Here is a 20,470-nt window from a genome sequence, read left to right on the forward strand (position 1 = left end):
CAAATGACTGTCAGTATGACAAGGTGAGGACCTAAACTAAATCAATTCAGTTTTGACATTTCAGATTTGTGGAGAGAAAAAAAAGCAGCAAATATAATTAAACAAATGGGGGCGCCACAGTGAGAGGAAAATTGGGACTGATAACCCAGCGTACCAATGGGAGGGGGGCCCTCGAAAAGCCTGGGATGAAAAGTTCGGTTTTGTTTGCATTTTATTATTGTTTGTTAATGGGGTCTCATTTATAATTATATATATCTAGGATCCATACTGTATGTATGTACATATACGGATAAAAGCAAAAAATGGGAGAAAAAATATTTGACAATTTCTACACTCAGGCTTCCACCTCACCGTCTGCATCCTCATCCCGTCTCTAAAATGTTCATAAGCATGGGTCAAAGTTTCTCCCTTCAAGTCTGTTTTTATAGATTACAGCTTTGGCGTTGGAAGCGGCGTACGCGTCTTTTTGTGTGTACGCAGTGTTTATAAATGAGACCCCGGTCCACTTGTGTTGGAGAGGAAGAGACCTTTGTGGATAATTCAGCTTATGGTAAAAAAAACACCCTCCTGAATAATTAACACTGAAGGAATGCTAACTGAGAGAAGTTTCAGCTGGTTGCAATGTACAGTCCTCACCACTAGATGCCACTAAATCTGCCAAATCTTACACACCAGACCTTTAAACTGCTCTTTTCACACGCTTTAAAATGGATTTTGAGTATCTGTTTCACTCTTGTAAGGCAGTGTGCTCAAATCAAGAGCTGAGAAAGGGAAATGAGGGTTCCAAAAAAGAAAAAAAGAGACAGCAAACTGAGTTCATTTCAAAACTTGTGTGAGAGAGATATGGATCAAGACAGGAGGGGCAGGGGGCCCAGGCAGAATTTGGTGCTACGCCTCTGCAAATAAATCCAGAGATGTATTTGGGACCCTTTACTAAAAATATGAGCAGCCCAGGGGCGGTGCAGCAGCTTCATTTCATCTCTAAATGTGTCTGTGCAACATACTTCAGTGACCTATTTCTATTCACCAGTAATGTTTTCTCAGTCAGCAGTCGTTGCTCCCTGATAAATGCGATGAAGATTAATAAATATATAGATAAATAAAGTCACACCCACCCACCCATTTCCCACCACTGTCAGCTTCCTCAAATAACTGAGAGGTTTTTCCAGCCGCACTACACTCAGATTGCAATTCCCCGACATCTGCACCACAGTATCAGGTGCGGCTCATTCGCTGCGGGGCTTCATGGGAGGAGTTTTTTACAGCCAGGTCACACCCCCTGCACTATAGCGCTCCGTACATAGAAAAAAAAATACTAAGGAGCGCAAAGCCCGGCCGTCACACTGCTAGAAAAACATGATCCAGAGAAGAGCGACTCCTGCGCTTCAACACTTGAGACAACAATTTCACTGCGAATAATTTCAAACCCCACAGACCATCGCTGAGTCTGCTCCGTGCTCAACTATTCTCCTCTCCATTCTCTCTTTCATTTTTTTTTTTATCTTTCCTGCGCTGGATCTTTCGTGCCAGAAAATGTGCGTGGAGAGCGATGGATGCGAGATTGAAGGCTGCAGCAGTTCGGATGAGGTGCGCACGCTCTCGGGCAGCATGAGCCCAGCGCTGAAATCCAACCCGGACCTTCACCCGTGCAAACCGGGGCAGAAATTCCGCGCGGCGCTGCTCAGATGCCGCTCACCGGCTGCTGCCGCCGGTATCCTCAGTTTTGGGAACGTCCTCAATTACATGGATAGATACACTGTAGCCGGTAAGAGACCTGACTTCTCCCTTTCTGTTAGAGCTGTGTTAGAATAATGTTATTTTGTCTGAGGGGCTCCAGCAAACACAGCAGAACAGATTTCTCTCTTTGCTGGAGTGATTGCGCTAATTGCCTGTGAGCTGGTGTAGAGCAGCCTGCACACCTCATCTGAGACGGGCGGAACAATGGGGCTTGCCCGAGCGCAGTGGACAATCTGCTGAAACCACAAGGCTGGTGTGTGTTTGCATGGGTTCAGACTGAGTGTGTTGTGGTCAAATCAGATAGATGTCTTCGCTATCACTCGAGGAAACTGCTTGACAGTAATGATTTTAACCCGGAGCTGGCAGATAATTGCAGATCGATCAATTAAGGCGATCAACTCTCCATCCGCGAACCTGGCTGCATGCTTTTGCAGTGTGTGTGTGTGTGTGTGTGTGTGTGTGTGTGTGTGTGTGTGCTACTGCAAAATGAGGGAGAGGAAGAGGGAGTGTATCAGTGTGAAGAATCAGTCATTAGTTCTTCGTCTCTTTCTGGGAGCCATTTAGTCCAACAGCATCTCACAGGCTGTATTTTGTGCGGGCAGGCAGCTCGCTGTGTGATGCTGTGTGTGATGAAGCCATGTGGTGTTCATCCCCCTCAAGTGTCCGCATTTTTCTCACTATAGCTCCAGATCCAGGGCATCATTATTAAAGCTGAACACTGTGTGCACATGGGAATTAAGCTTGTGTCTTAGAGTGTATTCTGCATTTGTTGTGCAATTATGGAACTGATGATGATGATGATGATGATGATGCAAAGTTTAGTAGGATAAATTGCAGATTTTGAAGAGTGACAGAAAAATGTAGGCAGAATCAAATTATTAAAATTGTCCAGTGTCTCCTCTCACACCTTGTTTCTATCCAGGTATCAAGAAGCTGCTTTTGCACAATCATTTTGTAAATTATTAAGGATTCCTTATTAATGATTCTGTGCACATTAAAGTGTTACACCAGACCAAGCTGACATTTTATCCTCAGCTTGTTTTTTTCAGTACTTGCCTACTGGATTTACTTATCAAGCCTTTGACTGTGGCACTGAATGAGTTAAAATTATTGCTGCAGCATGGAGAATGGAGGGAAGCGTGTTCACGGGGAGACTCTGTACAAAGAGATGCTTCCTGGTTAAAGTGCAAGTTTCTATTGATACTCTGACATACTTAAAGTCACACAACACGGGCTGCCACAGACGATTATTTCTTGATTAATCAATTACTTTGGTTTATAAGATGTTGATTGGTGTTTCCAAAAGCCTACACATGTCTAATATATTCAGTTTATCATCATAGAGGAGCAAAGAAACAGGAAGATATTCACATTTAAGACACTGAAATCAGAGAATTTTGACTTTTTTCCCCTTAAAAAATTGCTCACACCAATCAATCAAAATCAGATTAGTTACCGATTAATTCAACACACAACAAAAGTCCACTTGCAAATCTTGCATTTTGTTTTTTTATGTCTTCACGCATAATTTGCAACATAATTATCTGCTATTAAGATTCTGTAATTGATAAATCAGGGGGAAAATGATGGGCTTCACTCCCCTGGTAGAAAGAAGGAGTGGCATATTCAAGCAGAACAATGTGTACACTTAATAGCCACATGCCTATGGCTCATCACCCTGAGGGCTTCAGGTCTGGTCTGTTAAGAGTCAAGCTACAAACCCTCAGGCACCTGAATGATCATCACGGCGGGACGGCTTTAGCCGCTCGACCTGCAACCAAGAATGTGTTGATGTGACATATCTAATCTCAGCATCTTTAAGCACCACTCAGTCACAGCAGATAGCTTTAAAAGCCTCATCCCCAGTCGAGGATGCTTCGGTCTCCCTCTACAGTGGCAATTTGTACTCCTGTGTCCTCATACCTCCTCATGCTTTGATCAGAGGAAACCCCTCATTAAGGGGCTCAAAAACAACTCGATCATCTCCATCATGATCCCGCCACTATTGTCTCTATCTCGTCTCTATCTCGTATTGCAAAGCAGAAAATCCTCTGCAAAGCCGTTAACTTCACCGGACCTACGAGGGCTTGCTGTGCTGTGACAGGAGGAAGAGAGATGGGGAGAAAGTGGGGGAAAAGGGAGGAGGAAGGGAGCGCAGGATGATGGGGTTGGGGAGGGGAGGGTGGTTGCAGCAGCCTGGGTGAACCCTCGTGGGGAGAGGCTGTGCTCGGTGCATGTGGCGCAGAGAGAGGGGTCCCTTCCCCTCTCCTCCGTGGCACCTAAACGCTGCTTTTGCATTATGCATGGGCAGCATGTGCGTCGGACCCTCGCGCAGATTGAGGACCGGCGACCATGTGCATCAGACACAACTAATACATACAGCATGAGCTGATCTGCTGTTCTCCCTCCTGCTTTCCTCAAGCCATTCTGTCCTCTTCTGCTGTGTGAGCTGTGTTGCAGTAATAGATGGTGGAAGCAGTGCATCTGTGTTGAAAGCACAGAGGGTGCTGTGTGTGTGTAGAGCTGTATTATGTGCTATTTAATTAGATATAATGGGGGATTTTGGTTATTGTAAAACTGTAAACAACACATTTAGCTTAAATGTTGTCTTTTCCTGATGCAATTTCTGATCTTATTACATTGTTCTAAGAAAAATTAAGTATTGATTTCCATTTCCACCTCCTTCTTCCATCTGCACCATCAGGACTCAATCTCCCATTAGCTCTCTGTCTCTTTTTCTTCTTCACTCTAATCACTCTTTGCTTTCAGCCTCTCCGGCTTTCTTGTTCTCTTTCTTCAGCAGCAGGTACCCAAAGCGCATCCCAACTCATAGATCTTAATGTCAATTAAACAAGCATGAGCACACACACACACACACACATTCGAAAAGACTCTCCCCACCATTTCAAGAGGGGGCTGAATGAGAGAGGGGAGTTGCGAGGTGAGGGGAGGGGCTGGCTGCTGCAGTGGAAGGCAGTGGAAGGGGAGTGGACGCAGAATGCAGGCTGAGCCCAAGCGATGCCATTCCCCCTCCGACGTCAAAAGGTCTTTGTACCAACAGCCGTGACTGTAGTGTGTGTGGATCACTAAAGCATTGTCACAGAGACAGAGGGTGACCATTCCAGACACCGGGGCTATTCTGCTCCACAACAATGATGGGAAAATTGCACCCACTAATGCAAAGACTCAGATCTTTCTGTTAATCCCCAGTGTCAGAGGTGAAGCCACACACATGCACATAAAAAAACACACCACCTACAAACTGCTTTTTATGATTTCCAACACTTGACTTCTCCAAGATGATGGTGAGAACCACAGAAGAAGGAAGAAGCCACAATGTCTTTTCGTTTTTACGAGAGGCTGTTTTGTTCCGGATTTGATAGATGCACCGCCAATATGTGTTTTACAAGACTTGAATTTTTAATGCCAGCAGTATGCGAAGAGGGACAGCTTCAAAACAAAGTCATTACATGAGACTTAAGATGCTGTATATTGGAGAGAATGTTTGGGCTCTAGAATGAGTGGAAAACAAACTTAGTATTGATTGTGTCGTCCTTTAGATTTCAATAGTGTGTGTGGGAATGAAATTTAGTGTAATGCAAGCAAATGAGTACATTTCTGTTTTTCCATCCCTTAAAGGTTCAGTGTGCAGGATTATGGGGGATATATTGACAGGAATGGATAATAATAGAATGTTTTATTTAGTGTATAAAAAGTGTATAATAATTTTAGTAACCTTGGAATGAGCCGTTTATATCCACATGGGGAGCGGGCTCTTGTCCAGGAAGTCCACCATGTTGCACCACCATGTTGCCCAGAATGGACAAAGCAAACACTGGCTCACATTTTAAGGGTTTAAATCACCTGGTCCATTTGTGTTGGAGAGGAAGAGACCTCTGCGGATAATTTGGTTGATGGTAAAAACCTCCTGAGCAATTCACACTGAAGGATTTCTAACCAGAAGAAGTTTCAGCTGGTTGCAATATGCGATCCTCACCACTAGATGCCACTAAATCCCCCTAAACCTTACACACTGGACCTTTAAACTGCTCTTTACACCCCCTTTAAAACACATTTTGAGTATCTGTTTCACTCTTGTAATGTGGTGTGTTCAACTCGGGATCATCACAGGACGACAGACAGATTAAATTTCTGCAATTTCCATGTTTCTATGATGTGGAACTGGCAAAAGAGACAGCCATCTGTTTTTTGTCAAGCACACTTATGGGCCAAAACCAAGTGTGAACAGGCTACTATTAAGTTTCAAGGGTGCTGAAGAGAATGAGGGTGTGAGAGACAGCACAGCAGTCAGCTACAAACCGTGTGCAGTAAGTTGGACTTCAGACTCAGCTGTTTAGTCGGTAGGTCATCCCTGACCTGGAGTGCTCCTTTAGAAGCCTGTGCTTGTTTTACGACTGTCTGTGATGCAGACAAATGGGGAGCGTCTGGGACATTTCAGGGTGTCCCTATGACTGCTTGCTGCATTTCAGGAAAGCAGCTTGCAGGGAATTGAGATGAAGACCTTCCAAGATTGGAGTGGAGGCCTGATGACTTACGATGCACCGGTTGGGTCACTTGTGTCTGGCCTTTTGGAAGTAGCCATTTAAACCACAGACACTTATATTCCATTTGCTTTTTAGAGTGCATAAGAGCTCTGAGATTTAGAGGGCCACCATGTTTAATTTAATTTAAGGTGGCTTTGGAACCTTAAATCCCAGTGTCGGTCTCCCTGTAGTCCCATAGCAGACAGTCCAAGCTCCTCGACAGCTTATCATAAAGAGGGGATTAAGCATTTTTTTCAGAGAATATGAGGATATGTGAGGCAGACACTCAGCACTTTAAGTTATTTGCTTGGTTAAGTAAGTAAACCCTGGTGTGTGTGTTAAATCTAGCCAACCCCCCTGTGTGCACCCAGGGCCACCCCCTTCTCAGCCAGCAATGGGGAGATTTGGGGAGTGGTAACTAACTGACTGCAGCCTAATCTGTGGTGAACGGAAATGTTGGGGAGCTGAAGATTAGCGTTTCTTCCAGGCACTTTAAACTGAGTTGTCTCAGTCAAGCTGTCATTCCAGGAATGCTAGAAAAACATGGTCACATCCAACCCAATCGCCACACTAAATGTTGGCATTGTGCATTCTGCAAACCATGGATATGTCATATTTGTACGTTATTATATGGCATTTTAACAGTGCTGGAGATAAGGTGTAATTAGATTCAAGCACAACAACAACTTGGTTATGGCTAGAAAAAGATCAAGTATTGGCCTTAAATACCCAGTTTGGGTGGCACCATCCCAGCTGGAAAGGCAGGGGTGTCTCAGTAAAAAACAACTGCTTTTTATGCCAATATCCCATCAGGAAACCAAGCAATGTCTCAGTAAAACCTTGTATTTTTTTAGCACTATCCTGGCAAGTAATGCAGAGATGTCTTGTTAAAAAACACTGATTTTCATGGCACTTTCCCAGCTGGAAATGCAGCAATGTCTTCCTATAAAACAACCGCTTTTTAAGCACTATCTAGGCAGGAAATGCAGTGATGACTTGGCAAAAAACAGCCGCTTTTTGTGGCACTATCCCTGGTGGAAAACAGCGATGGGTTGCTAAAAAACACCCACGTTTGGTGGCTAAAATGAGGTTGAAAAGGCGGTGTTAAAAAACAACAGATTTTGTTGTTTGTTGGTATCGAACAGTGGTCTGCAGATTGGCACCACCACCATCCCCTCCACCTCCAAATGACAAAGTCAGCTCATATATAAGATCACCTTAAAAACATTGATATGATACATATGTACAAATGAAGTGCTTTGCAAAAATAAACAACGCCAGTATTTTATTCTGTTGTCTGGGCTGTCATATCCCAGTGGACAAGTTCAGAACCCTTGCATGTGAACTTTTGGCATCTTGCATATAGACACAGATGACCGTGTGGGAATAATCCTCTTAAAGACAAGCTCTTTGTCGCACTAGCAATCTTTCCAGTCTGACAGGCTATGCAGATTAATTCCTGACAGCATTGTGTCCAGTTACTTTGTGGCTACTCATTATCACCGTCCACATAAGCCTGGGGCATCCCTTTCCTCATGAAGCAATCAAAGGGTAAATGCTGAGCTTATCTTCCGTCTTCTACATGTGTTCCTGTCTGCTGTCACAACCCAACGCACTCTTTCTGGAGTGTAAGTGCTCAAAATTGAAGAAAGGGCACCACTTTCAGTTCCACAGAGGCTGGAAAAGAAGAGAAGTGAAGATTGTGTAGGTGTCTGTTGGGACATTGGGGAATAAATCAAATTCTACGCAAATCCAGAAGTAGAAAACGGAATCACTGCGAAACAACCCGGAGTGTAGAATGACATTTTTTTTAGCTGCTGGTAGAAACATGTCATCACAGATCTTCCTCAGTAACATGAAGTGTTGCAGCGGAATATGTCAGGATTAGACACACAAGAAGTGTCTCCTCACTAATAAACTGTGTGTGAGAGGCTGTACGCTCGAGCTGCTTTGGGGTTTAGCTGTGGGTTGTTTCACCCTTCACACTTCTCCCTATTTCACCCTCTCTCGTTTTATAGCATTGACATTAAAGGTCCCCAAACAACAGCAGAGGCATTAAAAAGATGGAAGGGCCTCTAGTAATTTATTTTATAGGGTTGCTGCGTCTTTCTTACCGAGCTTTTTCCATCTGATGTTGAGCTGTTTTGAATTAGGCTGTACAGCATGAAACGTCTCTTTGAATTTGAACATCGCTTCTCCGCTTCTTTAAGACAATCTATTTCAGCGTCTTTCAGAATCTTTCATTTCACTGTTGACAGCAAAATATTGACACTATTCAACAGATGTTACACAGGGGCATTAACAATTACACGATATCCTACCAAGTGGACTTTTCCAGACTGGTTTCCCACAGATATCCCACTAATCTCTTTATGTCTATATCCTGGCGTGCCGTTCCCACTGCTGTGAGAAAACAGTCTGTGTGTTCTTTAGGCTCCGATTTAGCCGACGTCTGTAATAGTAACCAGTGGAATTAGACGCAGCCTTTTCCTCTGCCAGCGCAGACTCTTTCATGTGGCCACTCCAGATTTCACCATCGTGCAGACGCACTTCCCTCGCAGCAGCTTTCACCCCCGTGACCCCCCGGCTATGAACGCGTCGCTTCACGGCTCTGCTGATGGTCACTTTGTTGTGACTCTTTGACTCTTTTTCTCCGTACAGCTGTTATTTTGGCATCGCCCCAACCTTGCATCCGACATCACTCATCACAGCTATGAGTCCATTACATATGTTGCATTCTAGAGAGGATATTTTTACATACTGTGCTGCCCATGCAGTAGAGCAGAGGTTGTTAAACTGTGGACTGGAGAGAGATGTGACTTAAGGATACTGTGTGAGGTGAGAGGGACAGGTGGATGCCAGAGGAAACAACAGGAGGTTAGTTATTGTAGTTTGGTCTGTTGATTTGGCCTGTTCACCAACATGGTCAGCAGTTGGAGCTGCAGCAGTGACTAGTGCTGCAAGGTGTACTAATACTATAAAGGTATTGCAATACCCTGACGACTATAGTGCTATATCCCATTTTATTAGTACTTAAAGAATGACAGTGTTTTAATAAGAGCCACATTTCTTATGAGTTGTGTTGATATGCAACCACTGCCCACTGCAACAGTGTGTGTCTCTAAAAACATCGTGGGAGAGGCATGGCTGTAAGTACAAGTGTTCATGCCTACCGTCACCCCGGCCAGACTCACAATGCGCCAAACACCGGCGCTTGGTCAGTGGCGATCAGTGGTGATCAGTGTCAGATACAGACGCATCGTGGTACCCTGTAGTTGGAGTATGGGACGCACCGGGTGATGTCATTTTTTGGCTTGCTGGGCAACTACCTTAAAGAGCAAGTATGTGTGTGTAGTGGGTGGGAGCGGAGGTGGGCCAATAACCTTCAGACTTCGGTGGTTCGATCTCCAGCTTTTCCAGTCTACATGTCGCAGTAACCCTGGCCAAGATACCAATCCCCAAATTGCTCCCTGTGGCTGTTCCATTGGTGTTTGAGAGCTTGTGAATGGTAACTGAGTAGCAGGTGGCACCATGCATGTGTGAATGGGTGAAAGTGACGTAGTGTAAAAGCGTCTTGAGTGGTCGGAAGACTAGAAAATTGCTATACAGTTTACCATTTACCATTTACTTTCACCCAGGAGCTTGCTGTTAGTGTTCCTTGTAAACCAAAAGTCAGTGGAGATATTGTAATAACAATGTAGTGTTCTATTATTGTGTAGCATGCTGTGCTGTTGACAGATGTCAGATGATGTATGTCACATGATGTGACATTACGTTAGTAACAAACATACTTATTTTAAGCCAAACATGATGTGTTTTTTGTAAACCTAACCACATACTTTTGTCGCTTAAACCTCAGGAAGTAAACATTGTAGCAGGAACTCTACATTTTCTTTTGAAAACAAAAGTTCATTTTGACAAGACACAAAGACTATAGCTAGCATAAATTGACACACCATCCCTGAGCATCCAAAACTGATACACAAGGCGTACCAGAGTGTCATAGTTTAACTAGAGCGTCACTTATACACAGACCAAGGGAGTCAACACATCCAGCCTTACAAAGAATTCAAAGAGCGACAGGTTGCTAATGTGATAGATAACACAATTACATCATGCCCATGCCCTCAGGTCAAATGAGTGTGATTTATTTTGTGATAAGTAAGCTTTTTTCAAGTTTGATAAGGCAGTAAAGGACAATCTTTTTAGCTTGCTTACCATTGCAGCAGACATCTCTACATGCAAACGCAACGTTCACACTGATAACACTAACGTTACCATGACTTGCAAGCTGCCAAAAACAAAAGTATGCAAATCGCATTCAGTCAAATTACTTCCTCTGTAGGTTTTTGCCATGGTATCATTTCAGTATCCGCATTGTGATATTTAGGCAGGTATCGTATTGAAGTCATAATTTTGGTATTGGACACAGCGCATGGCAATTTGGTTACTTTAACCCGAGTGCCTGATTACCGCAATTTGCATCTAACATCTCACATTCTTCCTCTCTGAGTCATAACTCAGCTTTTGGCAGTTGTCTCTATTCTGTGTGTGTCAAACTCTGCCACATCAAAGCCACACATCCTGTTTTTAACAAAATCCAACATTAGAATAGAATCTGAGTGGTTCTCTCAACACACAGTGCCTTTGCTTATCATTCAACGTCTTAAATGGTTCTTATCTTTAAACTTCCAGTAGCTTGACGAGTCCACTTGTAAACAACAGCAGTGCTTGCTCAAGCTGCCTGTTGATCTTTGACACGTGAAGGTGAGTGGTAGTCTGATAATCGCTGACCTCCCCTCTGTCATCAGAGGAGTGTGTGTGGACATAAGGAGGGGCGGTGGTGTTTTCTTTGGTGTTGTGTCCTCCGCCTACAAGTTTGCTCAAGGATTAAAGCCCTGAGATAAACACAGTGTCCGTTAACTTCAGTCCAGATTTTAAGACATGATAGAGTGACAGCGAGATGAGTCATGAGCAGAGGGATTCTCCCGGTCGCCATCCGGCCCTTTCATACACCCATTCGCAATTTGCCCCCATGTTAAAAAGACGCCCCTCCCTTCCTGTCTCATTATCCGAGAAGATTGGGGTGTTTATGTGAAGAAAGAGCTGAAATCCATCTCTTCAGGCAGACAGCAAGATGGCAGGAAGGAAGGAGGAGAGATTTGGCACTTTGCTGTGTTTGACATGTTGTCAAATTGCAGCTCATCCCCGCTTATAAAAGGTGATAGGACAAAAATTTGCTTTTCTCACTCCCTGCATTCCCTCTCCTGTGATTATCTCTGCAAACTTTAACAAGGAAATGTTGGAGCTGCGATGTTGTTGAAATGAAAATATGTAGGACTGTATCACTAATGTGTTGAATGGGAACACACTAAGGAAATAGCACAAGCAGTGGTTGTTAATTTGAGTTGTCAAAATCACATAAACCTGTTGTTTTTTTTGTGTTCTTTCTTGTAAGACGACTTTTTCATTCACATCCATTTCAAGGAGGGATGTCAACGGTTAATTATTAATCAATTCACCAACGGCAATATTTTTGACTGGTTACATATGTCGGCCTCAAGGTTATTTTGCTACATTCCAATTGAACGCACCATGCACCAGCCAGGTCTAGTGGGAGCTAATGGTATTGCTCATTCGGCAGTGAGGCCCAATCACACAGAGAGCATTTTGCAGGTTGCAAAACATGAGGTGCACCACACTGCCTTTTTTTATTTTGATATGAATGCCACCAGTAAAAAACGTTTGCTGTGCCTTTTTAGTGTTGCCAGACAACCACCCCATCACCTACTTACCCTAACGTCCCCGTGTAATCAATCTACCGTTTATTCCGGCCAGCTGAAATTACCTACTTAGACCCTGAGACCCTAAAAAAGGAGGGTGGATCACAGGAAGTACCACCAGTTTCTCCTCCATTTTTTACCAACTGTTAAGTTGTTGTCGTGGCCACCACAGAAGGCCCACCTCTCAAATCCTCCAATTAGACAACACAATAATAGTGGAGATGACGTTGGGCACTTTTCCGCTTGAGTTATGGGGTCCGCAGAGCAAGCGCACTAGAGACTTACAGCAGCCAAACGTGCCTGAGTGTGGGCGAGCATCTTACCTCTGCCGGCTGAATGGCTAACTCAGTTTAGCGCTTTGCTAACTTGAATAGTAATAAAGTATTTTAATCTCGTGGCTCTAGATTCTCTAAAATCTATGGAAAAAAGTCTTTCTGGGCCCCATGACATCATGTGATGGATCAGGACGGTGCAGTTCCATTTTTGCCTACTATGTAAAATTAGCTTTAAAGCTTGTCGCTCTTCCTGAGAGCCTGGTTTCTGCATGTCAACGCAGCTAGCCCGCTGTCTGTCAGCAAAGTCAACAGGAAATAAAATGAAAGGAAAGAGATTTACATTGCAAAACATTAAAATTTCAAAACCTCTGAATGAAGAGTTCTTTGTAATGTGGTGCTAAAGCTCACTGAGTCAATGTGGCTCCGGACTAAAAGCAAAGGCCTCTTGTATTTCACGTCGTTTTGAATTTCAGCACACACAACAAAGCAACACAAACAAGTGAAATTTCTGTGTTGTCATATTCTAATGTTCCCGTGAGTCCAGCGCTCTGGGTGAGACTGCTGATACATGTGATGGAAAAAATGCAAATAGAAGACAATGCAATCCATTTATTTGCGAAACACACAGACACTGAATATTGATCAACAGAGTAGCAGCTTGAAATTTGTTACAAGTGATGAAACTGTAGTATCCTGAGACGCACTGAAATTGGATTTTTCTCTGACACATTAACAAGTTGTTCCTGAGAGGATTGGAATCTAATATTGACCTGCACAAGCTGCAACCAGCGGTTGTGAGAGCAGACCTTCAGCTAGCACTGATATTAGCTCTCGGCTCCTGGAAGCTCTCACAGCTGCTAGAATAATATTTGGAGTGCTTATTTACAGCAGCCCTATATTTGAAAAGGCCCTCCCAGTTGAGAAAAAATTTAATCTTTTTCCCCCCATTTACATGTGATGGAGTAAATACTGGAGCCTGGCACAGGGATTACGTAATCTTTTATATCCACTGATCAGGCCCAGGATAAGGTCCTGTGTGTGTTTCCTCACATGTTTCATCCGCTCTTGTTTTGATTTCATTTGCGGATATCTGTCATGTTGTCAGAGCGAGATGAGATTGCAGGATTTTCATTACTGTGTTTGGTGTATGCGTTACTGAGTTAGTGGGAAGAGGTGGGGTTGAATGAGGGCGCTGACCTCTGTCAAAGACTTAGATCTTTCTGTTAATGCCCCGGGTCAGAGGTGGACACACACATGCACACATGCACACACAGCCCTTAGTGTGTTTTTCTGTTGTTAAAGGTTCACACTTAGGATTGAATTCCTATGAGAATGTATCGTTGGTTTTGTGTTTCCAAGACGTCATTGCCATGGGTGGATAATGAGACAATGAGCCCCTGGGCAGAGACATGCAGAAGGCCCCCCCACCTCTCCTCCACAGACGCAACACACACATTTTATATTTGTTTAGCCTATTTTTGTTGTTGTTTTGCACCTTTTTAATAGTTGTTACACATCTCTCTGCGGGTTTGTGTGTACGTTTTTGCCCCTTTTAGTAGCCGTTTTGTGTCTCTTTGTAGTTGCTTTCCATCTCTCTGGAGTCATTTTGCATCTCTGTGGTCATTTTGGGTCTCTTAGTAGTTGCTTTTTCTCCAGCTGTAGTTGCTCTGCATCTTTTTGCAGCCGTTTTGTATCTCTTTGTGGTTGTTCTTCTTTTCTTTATAGTCTCTGTGAGTCTCTTTGCATCTGTTTTGCATCTCTCTGTAGTTATTTTATGTCTCTTAAGAATTGACTCTGTGTGGTCATTTTAAGTCTCTTCCTGGTCAATACGTGTTAATTTGAGTGACATTTTGCAGGTGAAAGCCAGGAGGGCCCCTGACAGTTTGGAGCCCTGGGTTTGTGCCTGGGAGGCCCGTTCAGTAATCCATCCACGGTCATTGCTGTCACAGGGGCGACATATATTAAACTAAATGTTGGGCTGGCAGCAACACATTATCTTATCCAATCAGTCGAGCCCCTCATTTAAATTCTGGCTAATTCTGCACCGCACAGCTTGATTAGCAGGCAGGCAGACTTTTGTATCTGTGTTTATTCTCGGCTGCACTGTGGGAGAATAGCTTATGAGACAATGACAGGCTGAGTTTAGGTGTTTGTTTCTGCAGTGCAGTCATACACCAGAATGGTTGGTTACGCCTCACTGCCCAGGGAGGGTTATTACAGCGTTCTTTTGATTCTTTAGCACCGTAAATGTTTACTGGTCCATGTTTAACTACATAAATCTGCTCAATCCTGTCAACACACCACTACAAAACATTTTGATTGCATGGATTTATAACACTGAATATATAACACTATACTTTATGCTGAAGCTGCAGCTGAATGACTTACATGTTCAGTGATGTTTAGGAGACAAACCCACAGCCTACTGCAACATGTCTTCATTCAGGTTGTTGATGTAAGTATCTGGGCAGCGCACCAGTGTAAAGCCTCATGTGCATTTTTCTTATTATAGTTAAATGACTGACTGATAAGTGCATGAGGCCTGAGGCCATGTACTGCACTGTAGGTATGTGGGCCATTCTTTAATGAAACATGCCTGGTATGTGGAGGAAGTCGTAGGAACAAAAAAGGATGCCTTGGTGTGTTTTCCCACGCTAAGAAGAGTTCACATCACAACTCACTGTTGAGAAGTCTGATTGAAAAATTGTAGAGTTCAGTTTTGGAAATGGGTTCACAGCTTTTTTTTATCATGTAAAATGACTTCAGAAATCAAACATTCAATAATAATTTCCCTTTGAGGAGATTCAAACAGGCCTCTGAGGTCATTTTTTTACAAGTTTGTGCAAAAAGACATATTTGGGTTTCTCAGAGTGTTTGATGAAATAGCCGAGGAAGTAATGAGATGCATATCTAATTCATGAGACAGTGAAAGATGAACCCAACGGCCTTAACTAAACTGTCCGCCCCATAACCGGCATGAAATTGACTTGGAAATTAGTGTTTTTTCTCTTTAAACGAAGACACAGTGTGAGAGAGGCATCGGTAGGATTGCTTTTGAGTAATGTTGAGAGGTCACCTTGACAGCATCTAAGAATGAAAATGCTTTTGTATGTGTGATTGGCCTTCCCTCTGGTTGGAGTAGTGATGGGAATACAGGAGGAAGCCTAAAGATAGAAAAAACAGACTTTCATATTTACGCATCTCTAAACTCCCAGGAGCCATTATTAAAGTAGCTGTTATAAACACTGCAGTACACACACAGTATGTTGCCAATTGTATTGGAGAGCAGCGACAGATATCCCATTAGCTATGGTCCAAATGGAGTAGTTGTGGCTGCTGTGGAGAATCGTGATCGATGCGTGGGAGGAGAGACAAATTCATTTGTGACAGATGTTATCACTGCGCACATAAAAACTAAATATGGCAGAGGGACCTTCCTTGTTTCATCAGTCATACTTCGGTATGATGCAGTCAAGCAGCAGCCTTGTAACAAAATGGACGCTTAATTGCAGCAAGATGTGGTGACATCCCAAGGTCACATTTAGTTCTGAATGGCTGACTGGTTATGGGACCCTGGTGGTCCATGCCATGGAAGCACTGGAATAGGTTATATGCAAGAGTCGTAGTTTATTGTTTTGCTGTTACCAGTAAGTCTCTTGAGATGGAAATTTCTTTTCTGAGGAAGACCTGGCCAAGACAACATACCAGTTAGTTACAGTTTAAAACAGAGATAAGACACAACAACTGGGTTGGGAGAGATTTACTGCCTCAAGTGTAGGAGTTCAAGTATCTTGGGGCTTGTTTATGAGTGAGGATTAAATGGAGCCTTAGATGGACAGGTGATTTGGTGCGGCATCTGCAGTGATGCAGGCGTTGAGCAGGAAGAAGCTCTTGATTTACCAGTCCATCTACATTCTGACACTCACCAATAGCTTTGGGAAGTGACCGAAAGAATGAGTTTGCAGATACAAGCAGCCAAAATGAGTTTTGCCTGTAGGGTGGCTTGGCTCTGCCACAAGTGATAGGGCGTGGAAGAAAGACATCCAGAGGGAGCTTGGAGTAGAGGGGTCAGTTAAGGTGGTTTGGGCATCTGATCAGGATGCCTCCTGGCCAAAGAGGTTTTTCGGGCACGTCCAACTGGTAAGAGGCCCTGGAGCAGACCCAGAACACAGTGGAGGGATTATATATCTCATCTGGCCCAGGGACGCCTCAGGATTCCCCAGGAGGAGCTGGAAAACGTTGCTGGGTAGAGGGATGCCTGGAGCACCTTGCTCATCCTGCTGCCCCCACAACCTGGCCTGGAAATGGGTGGTAATGGATTTTTAAAAAGAAAGGGAGAGAGAGGCAGGAAATGCAATCATCAAACACACAAGGAAGAGACTAAAAAACAGTTGCATTTATTAGTTACATGGTCTTTTAACATGGCTTTAAATTTCCCAAAGGGACTATTAAGATGTAGTATGCTCTGCAGATTATTCCAAGCCCGAGGACGAAAGTAGGAGAAGTGTTTTTTCCCCAGCTCAGTGCAAAGCCTTGGAACTAGTGAGAAAGCCACATGGTGGAACGAAGCTGAAAACTGCTGGTCTGTGTCATGAGTGGATTTTACCCAGAACAGCCTTGTCAACAAAAATGTACAAATGAAGTTGTCTATGTAGACTTAACAACGGCCAGTCTAGTAGTGTACAATGATGAGTATGGGAGCTGGTCTCATAAAGCACTGTGATACACAGAATTTAAGAGGTCGCATGCATGTAGACATCAACATAGTCCAAAAACAATTCGAAAGGTAGCTTGCATTAGTTTTTTTCCTGGCTAACATGTTAAAAAAAAGCCTTATTTTTATGATTAAAACCTCTTACAACGGATCGGTTTAAACCCAATTCTGCCTATTTTCTATGTCTTTACACACTGGTGGTGGTTTTAATGGGGTATTTAATGGTATGTGACAGATTTATTCATTATTGATTTTCCCAGTTTTACGCAATTTCAACCCTTTTTGAGAAATAGAAACTCAAAATAAACAAATTCCTGGATGTTCTTTCTTGAAAAACAGAAATAAAATATAATGTGCCATATAGATTACCCATATAGAACCAGCTGAGCCCCTATTTGCCCCTTAATTCTCCATTTTGTGGCGCCTGAGCACGGTGATTATCCAGAGAAGATAGCTGGGCTATAGCCGTTTGATGCTAAATTGAGCTGAAAATACAAATCTTCACCAATTTTCTTGTGTTTTCATCATGGCTCAGGGTCACTTTCCACCCTCTATTTTTGTGAAACAGCGCTGCGGTCTAGACAGTCAGTTTGACAGCCTGTGGACATCTTATGCTTTCCAGCTCGCACTGCGAGCGCATCAAGGGGGAGTCAGATGAAGTGGATGAGTCAGGTGTCAAGGCGAGAGCACATAAATATATTCTTTTAAAGTACATCAAGTATCAGGTATTTAAAGTGAATATACCAGCAGCATTTTAGAGCTACTTTATCTTTGAATAATTAAAGATACTGCGTCTAAATGAGTGTCATTAAGCAAGACAAGAAAAAGGATTGTCTCAATTGTACGTACACTTTATGGTAATTATGCAGCAAGATGTTTAGTGTTCCCCACAGTGGATTCTCCTCATAAAACCGGAAAAAAAAGAGGGAGAGAGGAGAAATGAAATCTCATTAAAAACACTACATAATGACTTTAATCCTCCACACTGTTACACTGTTATGTAAAAATAGTGCTGGGATTACTGACAGGATTTTTTCAAATTCACATGTGCTGACACTGGTGCGCACACACACACACACACACACACACACACACACACGCACACACAGAGCGATGTACTGTGAGTGAACTCGTAGGCTGTTTTAACGAACAAATTGTCCCTACCCTGATATAACCCTGCGTGTCCATGTATCACCACTTTGGTCCTAACTGAAATATATCAACAACTATTGGAGGGATTGCAATGAAATTTTGTACAGACATTGATGATCCAGAGAGGAACGATCCTATTTAGTTTGGGGATCTTTGGACTTTTAATTTAGTGTTACCAGCAGATCAAATTCTATACATATCCAGTGAAATGTCTATATAGATTGGCACATGTTTTGGTTCAGACATTCATGTTCCCCAGGGGATGAATTGTAGTACCGTATTCTGTAATTTTTCCTCTTGCAGCATCATTAGGTCAACATTTCACTTTGTTCAATACTTTGGTTTATGACCAAAACATCTGATGACATTTCCATCAAGTTTATGTATACTTTGAGGGTGCCATGCTGTTGTTCTGATAGCTCATTATTCAGAAGCCTTAATGGTCCAAAGAATGTCCCATTGCACAGAATTCCATATGTCCAGCATCCCGTTATCCCAAAAACAAATTCTCATTGCTCCATAGAGTTGTTTCTAAGAAAATACTCTACACACTGTCTCAAACATATGCACATGGCTAATTATGATGCAGATTGACACTGCTATTGCAAAGGCATGACTCGCTCTGCTCCACGTCTGATTAACTTATCACGATATTCTTACCTTAACCCTAACCAATCTCTCTCCTCATGCCCAGACCTAACCAACCCAACCAAGGTGTATTAGACAATCAGAGGCAGATTACAGTGGGTGATGTCTTCGTCATAGTAGGAGGCTCTTATGACAGCTTTTGGTACTTTCTTTGAACTATTGGGGCTTCAGAAAAATGAGCTGTCGGAACAAAGGGCTGAAATGAATGTGCTGATTATTTTTTGGACTAATCAATGAATCGTTTGGTCTCTAAATGTCAGAAAATCTCTATCCCAGTTTCCCAAAGTGTAAGGTGGTGTTGTTAATGATTTTTTCAGCTTTTGCCTTTTTTGGACAGGACAGATAGATTTGAAAGGGAAAAGACAGATGACAAATGAGTCGACATGAAGCAAAGGGCCACACATTTGACTGTGATGTCTTTAAAGTCTTGTTTTGTCAGATCAAAACCCCAAAATATTCAGTTCAATATGATATAAATCAGAGAAAAGCAGAGCTTCAACATATTTGAGTGGCTGTAAGCTGCATTTTCTGCCATGAAAATGATCAAAGTAGTTGATGATTATTTTTCTGTTGATTGACTAATAGCCCTACTTTGTTTAGTGTTAATTAGCAAAAGCTAGCATGCTAACATCCTCAACTAAGATAGTGACCACTGTCAATGTTATCTGCTCAACATCAGCACATTTGCATTGTCATTGTGAGAATTCTGACGTGAGCATTTAGTTCAAAGCATGAGATCAAATGCCATTGTGGTTAGTTCTTTTTGGATTGATATGTTTAAATGATCCAGGAGGACTCAGCCAAATTGAATCTAAACCTTAAGGCATTTTGTGAAAGGGACAATGTCCATATCACTTCTGCAGTAAATTAAACCAGACACCGTTTCTCTCAGTGATTCTCTGCCAGTTAACATGGCTCCTTTTCAAAATTCCACATAAATAACACTCCTCCGAGTCCACATTCAAGGTTGAGTTCAACTGCTGTTCAGTATTCCTGAGAGACGCTGGTGTGAACGGGTGCAGCTCATGGAGATCCCCTGGCAGTCAGACAGTCTCATCTCATCTCAAATACCTTTGCTCCGCTTCGCTGCATCTCTTTCCAATACATCTAATGCATTATCTCATACGAACAAGTGGGCTAGCCCTGGATGTATTATGGATGAGCTATAGGTTTAGTCTGCTCTCCCGATGCTTTACTATGCGTCCTCTCCACTACCATCAAATATTTAGCACGTACTGGCTGGGACTAATGCACCGCAGCCCTTGAGCTGAATTCAAGCTTTTGATTAGTGAAAGAAAATTAGGTTGGAAAAAAAAGCCCTATTAATCAAAGTGGTAAGGCTGGCAAACCTACAGGCCTTTAATTTGATTTCGCCCCAGTTTGGCTGTCACAAATTTAGAAGATTAGAGTGAAAGCTGTCTCAAATGTCATAGTGGTTGTACTGCTGAAATAACAGCATATTCATTCTCACACACTGGCAGGAGTTCTGATTTCTTATATTATAGTGATGTGTACTGTAAACTGTCATCTTATACAAGTATTTCACTGCTGAAAAGATGGTCTTTAACAAAGTGGGCTGCCTTAATTGTAGAAAGATGCCATTACTTTTGAAGTTGG

General features: G+C 42.8%; 1 protein-coding gene across 2 annotated transcripts in view; it reads left to right on the plus strand.

Annotated features, from left to right (window-relative positions):
- Nucleotides 1-1,207: 1,207 nt before the first annotated feature.
- spns2 (SPNS lysolipid transporter 2, sphingosine-1-phosphate) overlaps nt 1,208-20,470 on the plus strand; it is a 97,179-nt gene continuing 77,916 nt past the window's right edge. Inside the window, exon 1 of one of the 2 annotated variants that reach the window (XM_033640843.2) lies at nt 1,208-1,765. In XM_033640843.2, the coding sequence (XP_033496734.1) occupies nt 1,534-1,765 (232 nt within the window). In that variant the 5' untranslated portion in view covers nt 1,208-1,533. The remainder of the gene's footprint in view (nt 1,766-20,470) is intronic. The other variant, XM_033640851.2, reaches the window with a different exon arrangement.

This window comes from Epinephelus lanceolatus, chromosome 11, assembly GCF_041903045.1.
Source record: "Epinephelus lanceolatus isolate andai-2023 chromosome 11, ASM4190304v1, whole genome shotgun sequence".
Taxonomy (NCBI): domain Eukaryota; kingdom Metazoa; phylum Chordata; class Actinopteri; order Perciformes; family Serranidae; genus Epinephelus; species Epinephelus lanceolatus.